Here is an 8,451-nt window from a genome sequence, read left to right on the forward strand (position 1 = left end):
CGGCGCTCTAGCCCGCGGCGCGGGAGCCCGCGTCTCGCTGGCGTGACGCACTTCCGGGGCGCGGCCGGCGGCAACATGGCTGCTCCCATGGAAGTGGCCGTGTGTACGGACTCGGCGGCCCAGCTGTGGAGCTGCGTGGTGTGGGAGCTGCATTCGGGCGCCAACCTGCTCACGTACCGCGGCGGCCAGGCCGGACCCCGCGGCCTGGCGCTGCTCAATGGCGAGTACCTGCTGGCGGCGCAGCTGGGCAAGAACTACATCAGCGCCTGGGAGCTGCAGCGGAAGGTGCGGCGGCGCGCGTCCTGGCCCGCGCTTCGTGGAGAGGGCGCGGGGCGCTCGAGGGTGGGGTCGGGCGAAGGGTCGGTGGGGGCCGCACGCTCCCCGAACCCGGGTGGGGATGGGGAGCCCGGGTGGGGTGCACTGCGCATGCGCGAGTCGGGGGGCTCGGAGGAGGGAGGCGCGCGCCCGGCGGGCGGGGTCACGTGGGGCGCTGCGCGCGCGCGGAGGACGGAGGGTGGGCGGTGGGGTGCAGGTCTTCGGGGCTGTGGTCCTTGATGGGCTGGGGGGGTGGGGAGAGCCCTGGGGGTGCGAAATTCAATTAAAGGGAGGACTCTGGGTTTCCGTGGGTCTCCGGTCCCGGGAGGGGGGTGTCCCAGGCCCCGGAGAGTGATGGGTTTGTTTCCCCTAAAAGCAGATATCCTTCCCGGTAAGGGCCCATGGGTCTCCTCGTACAAACGCGGGGGCCTGGGGGGCTCAGGGGGTGGAGCCTCTGCCTTGGGCTCGGGTCATGGTCTCAGGGTCCTGGGATGGAGCCCCGCATTGGGCTCTGCTCAGCGGGGAGACTGCTTCCTCCTCTCTCTCTGCTTGTGACCTCTGTCTGCCAAATAAATAAGTAAAACACCCAGTATACAACCTGTGGCGCTTGGGGCCGCTCGGTTCTGCCGACTGAAGCCGTGGCACAAGCTCTTTCTCTCACTTTGCCTGGTGCCGCCGCACACGGTCATGAAATCTCCTTAGACAAAGAAACTGAGGGTCAGGGTGACAGGCCAGACCTTAGGAAGCCAGGACGGGGGCCGTTGGGCTCTCAGCCCCTCCTGGACCGTCCGTGCCTTGACCACCACCCCCAGAGTAAGCGCCCTTCTGCTTCCGGCCGCTTCCTTCTGACAGTCTGCAGGCCTCCCCTCCCCGCTGCAAAGCCTGACCAGCGGTTGGCTTCTCCACGGGCCTCGCTGTGTTCACGCCACCCTCTTTCGTGCCTCTCCTTCTGGCTCCTCTCTGCCCCCTCGCTCCTGAGTTCCACGTGAAGCTCAGAGGTTTCTGTCTCCCTAGGACCAGCTCCAGCAGAAGATCATGTGTCCTGGGCCTGTCACCTGTCTGACCACGTCCCCCAATGGCCTCTATGTTCTGGCGGGGATTGCGGAGAGCATCTACCTGTGGGAGGTGAGAGGTGGGGGACTTGGTCCGGGCCCCCGGGTGGCACAGTCAGTAAAGCATCTGCCTGGGACGTAGGCCATGGTCTCAGGGTCCTGGGATCAAGTCCTGGGTCGGGCTCCCTGCTTAGCAGGAAGTCTGCTTCTCTGTGGCCTCTTTCTCCCTTTCTCATGCTTTCTCTTTCAAATAAGTAAATGAGGTATTTAACAAGAGGGCACCTGGGTGTCTCCGTGGGTTAAAACCTCTGCCTTGGGCTCAGGTCATGATCCCAGGATCCTGGGATCGAGCCCCACTCCGGGCTCTCTGCTCAGCGGGGAGCCTGCTTCCCCCACCCGCCACTTGCCTCTCTGCCTGCTTGTGATCTCGGTCTGTCAAATAAATAAATAAAATCTTTAAAAAAAAAAAAAAGGTATTTAAAAAGAAAAAAGTTTAGGCCGTATTGCCCCCAGCAGCTGGTTATGTGTGGGTTGGGGAGACCCACTTCACCTCCAGCACAGGCCATGCAGGGCTTGGGGCCAGACCATGGACACGTGACCACGCTCTGCCTTTCTCGAGCTTGTCCACGCCTGTAAGATGACATTTGTCCTTTCCCCAGAGGTCTCGGAGCGCCGCAGAATTGGGAGGCGGCGTAGTTATTTCACTCCTGCGACTTGGAAACCCTGGCGCGTGGTTCAAAAACTAGGGAGCAGTTGCTTTGACGCAGGGAGGGAGACTGAGGCGGGGGGTTCTCAGGTGGCCCATCATGGTAGAAATCCTTGTCTTGGTGCAGGGGTCCCGGGCAGAAATGAGTGTCAACTCTGCCCAGGAGGGGCCTCCTGGGCCTTGCCCCTGAACCCTCCTGTCTGGTCCTGGCTCCCCGACTCCCTCCGAGCTTTCCGGGCCGGGGTGAGCCGTGACCACAAGGGGGCGCCCCACACAGCCGACCCCAGGCGGCCCCTGGGGCTGATGGCCAGAGTCCGGCATCAGCCACTGTTCGGCTCTCCCCCCTCCCTCGGTGTAGACGCGGCCAGGGAGGGAGGCTGGGAATCCTCAGCAGGGTCTCTGGGGTGGGGAGAAGGGTGTGTGCCTCCAGGTTTCCTCCTGTAAGGACACGACTCCTCAGGTGTAGGGCCACCGCGTTCCAGCATGACCTTAGTCTGCACGGGCTAGGCCCGCAGAGCTCCATTACTCAAGCAAGGCTTGGTCCCAGGGGTCAGGATGGGAACGTGCACTAGGAGAACACAGTCCAGCTCACAGCAGAGTCTGGGCCCCCAGCCCGCCCCGCTGCCCGGGTGGTGTGATGGGCTCCCCTGTCTCTGCTGCCTGGGGTGTCCCCCGTCCCTCAGCCCCAGCCACTGACCCATCCCCACGTGGTGGCATCTGAAGACTGTGACTTCCTGCTCCCGGGTCCTGAACAGAGGGGCCCACGCTTCCAGCAGCTGCCTCTGTGGCCGCTCTGCTCCACGCAGATGGGCCCTGCCCTCCCCGGAGACCGTGGTGACATCACTCCCTCACCGTGCACTGGAAGGGGGTCCTCGGGCACCTGACACCCAGGAGTCAGAGGTCAGGGTGGCTGGACTGGGGGTGGGAGCTCAGACCACACCGTCCTCCACTTGGGGACACGATGGGAACAGGCGCAGACAGGACAGCTGGGAGGAGGGGCGGCCCGCCATGCCTGGGTGTTCCTTCCAGACTGCCGGGGGAGGGGGGGGCAGGCTGTCCCCAAGGGCCTCCACCTGACCTGGCTGCAGGGGGCGGGGGCGGCACCCTGTGTCCTACCCTGACCTGTGTGCGCCCGCACAGGTCTCCACAGGGAACCTTCTGGTCATCCTGAGCCGCCACTACCAGGACGTGTCGTGCCTGCAGTTCACGGGGGACAGCAGCCACTTCCTTTCGGGGGGCAAGGACTGCCTGGTGCTAGTGTGGGGCCTGTGCAGGTAGAGGCCGGGCCCCCCGGGTTCTGGGTCTGGCCGCAGAGCCCATGGGCAGAGCCAGGCCAGGGCCCTAGGGTGGGCTGGGGGTGGCGGTGACTGCCTGTCCAGGGGCCATGGGGAGCCTCTGGAGCTTCGGGGCTGGGAGGGGTCTGGTGGCCAGGTGGCCCCCCCACCCCTGCTGAGGTCTGCTCCCTTCACACAGTGTGCTGCAGGCAGACCCCTCCAGGACCCCGTCCCCCCGGCACGTCTGGTCTCGCCACACCCTGCCCATCACGGACCTGCACTGTGGCTTTGGGGGACCCCTGGCCCGGGTAGCCTCCTCCTCCCTGGACCAGACAGTGAAGGTAGCGCCGCCCCACACACCCCAAGTGGGTCTGAGTCATGTCCCGGGAGCTGATGGCCTCTTGGCCAGCTTGAGCCCGTGAGCGGTCTCCATCCCCCAGGCTGCCAGCTCCGGACAGTTCTAATCCCCTGACGCTTCCGGCCTCAAGGACATCCAGAGGGTGGATGGCCTGGGCCTGTGTCGGCTTGGAAATTCCCACTTGGCTGCCTGCTCCTGGCAGCTCGCCGGCTAGACCTCGGGGGATTTGAGGCCAGTGCAGCCCTCAGGGCTTTGCCTGGCACACGAGGGGGCTCTAACGCAGGGGTCACGGGCACGAGAGCCAAGTCGCGTCCCAGGGCAGACTGGGTCTCAGCCCCCAGGGCCCCGTGGGTGGTGGCTGTGGTTCTGGTTCCCCGGGGGTCTGGAGTCCCACGCCCACCCGCACCCCCAGCTGTGGGAGATCTCGTCGGGCGATCTATTGCTGTCCGTGCTTTTCGACGTGGGCATCATGGCCGTGACCATGGACCTAGCTGAGTACCACGTGTTCTGCGGCGGCAGTGATGGCTCCATCTTCCAGGTGGATCTCTGCACCTGGGTGAGTACCGCGGGAGCCGGGGGTGGGGAGCCGGGGGCCCGGGGGGCTCGGGGGGGCCCGGGGCTGGCGTGGCTCAGGGGCCCTCTTGGCCTCCACAGCCTGGGCAGAAAGAGAAGAGTTTCCAGCCGGAGCAGGACAGCGGGAAGGTGTTCAGAGGGCACAGGTGCGGGGGCTGTGGACACCGGGGTGGGGGCAGAAGGGACCCCATTTTCTCGCTCTTGGCTCAAGGTCCCCATGTCTGTCCCCAGGAACCAGGTGACCTGTCTGTCTGTGTCCACCGACGGCAGCGTGCTGCTCTCGGGCTCCCATGACGAGACCGTGCGCCTATGGGACACCCAGAGCAAGCAGTGCATCAGGACCGTGACCCTCAAAGGTGAGGCACCTGGGAACGGGTGGGGACAGCTGGAGCTCCTCCTGTCTGGGAAGCACGGGGCGTTGCCCGGGGGGTGGGGGCGGCAGTGTCTGCGGCCCACGTCCGGGGGTGCAGGGGAGGAGGTTGGCTGGCGTGCTGTGACCGTGACACCCCCCCACTCCCTGCAGGCCCCGTGACCAACGCCGCCATCATGCTGGCACCGGTCAGCATGCTGAGCTCGGACTTCCGGCCGGGCCTGCCCCTGCCGCACTTCAACAGGCACCTGCTGGGCGCCGAGCATGGGGACGAGCCCCACCGCGGGGGCTTCACGCTGCGCCTTGGCCTCCACCAGCAGGTGGGCCCCGCCCCCCAGGGACGCCTGCTTGTGCCACTCGGGGCGTTGTGCGGTGGTCAGGGTGGCGACTGAGTCCTTCTCCGGGAGGAGCCAGGGAGTGCAGAGCGGACGTGCACCCCAGGGAGCAGAGCAGGGAGCAGAGCCTGATGGGAAGGCGCTGGTACCCCTGGCACCCACCCCAGTGGGTGCCCACGGAACGCCCGTCTGCCCCCCAGGCCCAGGGCCCCTGCCTGTCTCTGGGCTGTGCCGGTGCTCCATGGTCTCCGTGCCTGGAGCCCCACGAGCCTCTCGGCAAGGGACCGCAGCTGTCCTGAGAGAGCCCGGCGTCTGGCTCTGTGGAGCATCCGGTGGCCGGCCAAGGGCCATGTGCCCAAACGCTGTCCAGCGGGACACAGACCGCCTCCCGGCCTCGGCAGCAATCAGTCGTGTCGCTGGGCCGGGCGGCAGGCTGTGCCCGGGGCTGGAGGCATGGGCCGACCGACTGGCCTGCTGTCGGGAGCCTGCCTGACCTTGGTCTCCGAGCGCCCCGTCCCCGGGCCTCGTGGGGCAGAGTCCTCAGCGGGAGTAGACGGAAGCATGGGGGATTGGAGCCCGCAGCCTCGACAGAGCCCGGGTTCCGCACCCCGCGCGGTGGGGGCTCCTCACCTGTCTCCCCTGCGGTGGGCGGGTGTCGGGCAGGCGTCTCCCTCCCAGGGGTGCGCTGCCCTGGGCCCCTGGGGCACTGACAGGGAGCGTCCTGTGCCGCAGGGCTTGGAGCCCAGCCACTTGGAGCGGGCGGAGCAGCTACACGCGGTGATGAGCAGCACGATGGAGAAGGTGGGTGCGGCCGGCGGGCCGGCGGGGGGCTGGCGCGCCTGAGTCCTGCGCTGGCCGTGGGGACGGCTCCCCCCGGCTTCCTGGCCTCTGAGCCCCGGTCCCTCCACAGAGCGTCCTGGGCGGCCAGGACCAGCTGCGGGTCCGTGTGGCCGAGCTGGAGGACGAGGTGCGGAACCTGCGCAAAGTCAACCGCGACCTGTTCGACTTCTCCACGCGCGTCATCACGCGCCCGGCCAAGTGAGCCGCGCTGGGAGCGCTTGCCCCGCAAGGGGCCGTGCTCCCGGGGCTCGGCCGCCCTGCTCCGCGGGGCCTTTTGGTGCTGTTCTGTTTTTAACAAAAGGACTAAAAGCGCCTTTTCTCTGGGCTCCTCTCTGTGCCAGGGGGCGGCCCCCGCGCTCACCAGGACCTGTGGCAGGTCCCTGAAGCCACGGTTCTCAGACTTCCAGACCCTTGTCGACTGCCCCAGGGCCATGGCTCCCCTGGGAGGGCCGGGCCACGCTCGGTGGGAGGGATGCTGGGGGTGCGCTTTCTGGGGGTGCGCGCGGTTCAGAGAGCGCAGTGTGGTCCTCCCGTTCCTCCAGTAGCCTCCCCCGAGTCCCCCCACCCTGAGTCGGGGCAGCTGGCTCGCAGGTGGACGGTCCTGGGCCAGGGTCCTCCAGAGGGACGCGTGCCCACCCCGCTCAGCGACAGTGTTTCTTGTTGGCACAAAAGTTCGGAGGGAGGCCAGGTGTCCGTACTGCGCTAGGGACGTGACCCGCAGCCAGCCAGTCCCTGGAGCCCAGCCCAGACACATGGGCCCCAGCAATCCTTGGAACCTTCCAGAACGCTGTCCCTGACTAGCAGCTTGGCTTAATGATCCAGAAAATCCGTGTGGTCGCAGCTGCAGCCAGAGCTGGTCCACGCTGGGTTTGAGCTCTCAGGCCCTGCACCCCAGCCCGTGGTCCAGCCGCACAGCAGCCGAGGTGGGGCCTGAGGGGCCTGCCCTCCCCGAGCCAGGGGAGGGGTCTTGCTGGCTAACAGGGCCATGATGCCAAAAGCCCCACCACACACGGAGCATCCTCCCAAGGCCAGGTTGGGGATGGGGTCACAGCAGCAAGGAGCCGGCCGGGTCCTGGCCGTGCCAGCCCAGACGGCTGGGGGCTTGGCGCTCCGTTCCCCGCCCCAGAGCATGGGGGCCTGCCTGTTCCCCTCTGCTGGCAGGGCTCCGTCCTCATGGCTTGGTGTCCAGGTCTGGAAGGTAGGGGAGGGTTTCAGGTGTGGCTGAGACTGGCTCCCCGATCCCCCCCGGTGCCTGTGGCCTCAGCTGCCCACGCGGCTTCCATCATTAAACGTTTTGGTAGGAGATGTGAGTCTTATTCTGGGGGCCTGGTGCTTGGAAGGGGGGCTGGCAGGGGGTCTTGAGACAAGCTGGGGATTTCAAGCTTTGGGGGTGCTGTGCCCCACTGCTCATGCGAGGATTCGGTCCAAGGTTCCCGCCAGCTGTGACACCACGTCCCTGCGCCTGGGGGCAGAGGAGACCATGGGGCTTCTGGTTCCTGGGGATGGGGGTGCTGGGATCTGACTCCAGCCTGAGGGCAGTGGGGGACACCTGGCCAGCCGGGCACGTCGCCATGCAGACGGTCTCCGGTGCCTGCCTGGAAGGCTGCCCGTGCTCCCTCTGGGCACAGCGGGAGTTTGGAGGCCCAGACGTGCAGGGGCGGGGCCCACTGATGTCCTCCAGCCATCACACAGCCCTGCACATGCCACCCCTGAGCCCCAGACTCGGTTTCCTCATGGGTAAGGGTATGTACCCTCTCTAGGTCTGGGGGAGCCTGTGCACAGCTGGCGTCCCGCAGGGTGGCCGCTCATCCCAACAGGATCGTGTCCATGTCCTGTGGAAGCACAGTCTGACCCCCAGTCACAGGGAGTCATGGCCAGGGGGAGACACCGGCAATGCCCGATGGTCGTGGGTGTCCCGCGTGTGCTGGCCATGCCACCCCTCGGACCGCAGGCAGAGGAGCAGCCGTAGCCTTGGGCTTGGGGGGTCGGGGGGAGGTGTGATACGGGCAGAATGAAGAATCCCCAGGTGCAGTTTTGGGTACTCCCCCAAAAGGAACAGAAGCCGGGGTTCAGAGGTGTTTCTACTCCGTGTGGACAACAGCGGTTTTATAATCACCAAAAGGGGGCCACACCCCAGTGTTCATCCACAGAAGGACACACGGCGCGGCCCAGTCACATGTGGGAGCACGGTCCAGCCTCAGGAAGGGAGGGACCCTGACCCCTGCCATGATGCCGAGGGACCCGAGGACACGGGGCTCAGCGAGAGCAGCCAGACCCAGAAGGACCTGTCCCACAGGACCCTATTCCCAGGAGGGTCCCAGAGGAGTCCCATCAGCACACACTGGAGAGGGTGGGGGCTGGGGCGGGGGGTAGGGAGTCCGTGCTTTTGGGGGACAGAGTCTCTGGGGGGATGGAAGGTTCTGGAGATGGAGGGCGGGTGGGGCTGGCGGCAGGACCAGGGAGTGTGCTTACAGACGGTTGAGGTGGGACATTTCCTTACGTGTCTCACACAATTAGGGGAAAACACCTTCTGTGTATTCACTTGTTTAATATGCATGGCAGCTGGGAGAGGAACAATTAGCTTGTAAATGTAGGGAAACTGAGGCACAGCGGTCAGGGAGCCCATCC

General features: G+C 66.1%; 1 protein-coding gene across 2 annotated transcripts; it reads left to right on the forward strand.

The window, feature by feature from the left end:
* On the forward strand, positions 1–7,126 carry WDR18 (WD repeat domain 18). Of its 2 annotated transcripts, XM_059159173.1 has the most exons (11): positions 146–285; positions 1,330–1,440; positions 2,829–2,973; positions 3,214–3,347; positions 3,547–3,688; positions 4,118–4,261; positions 4,360–4,424; positions 4,510–4,634; positions 4,802–4,968; positions 5,716–5,784; positions 5,894–7,126. In XM_059159173.1, exons 2-11 carry the CDS (start codon positions 1,391–1,393, stop codon positions 6,023–6,025), a joined length of 1,173 nt encoding a protein of 390 aa, XP_059015156.1. In that variant the 5' UTR covers positions 146–285; positions 1,330–1,390; the 3' UTR covers positions 6,026–7,126. The 2 variants fall into 2 exon arrangements, with proteins under 2 accessions (XP_059015155.1, XP_059015156.1); XM_059159172.1 differs by lacking the exon at positions 2,829–2,973 and having other exon boundaries at positions 1–285.
* Positions 7,127–8,451: the final 1,325 nt, after the last annotated feature.

This window comes from Mustela lutreola, chromosome 2 (genome assembly GCF_030435805.1).
Source record: "Mustela lutreola isolate mMusLut2 chromosome 2, mMusLut2.pri, whole genome shotgun sequence".
In the NCBI taxonomy this organism is placed as follows: domain Eukaryota; kingdom Metazoa; phylum Chordata; class Mammalia; order Carnivora; family Mustelidae; genus Mustela; species Mustela lutreola.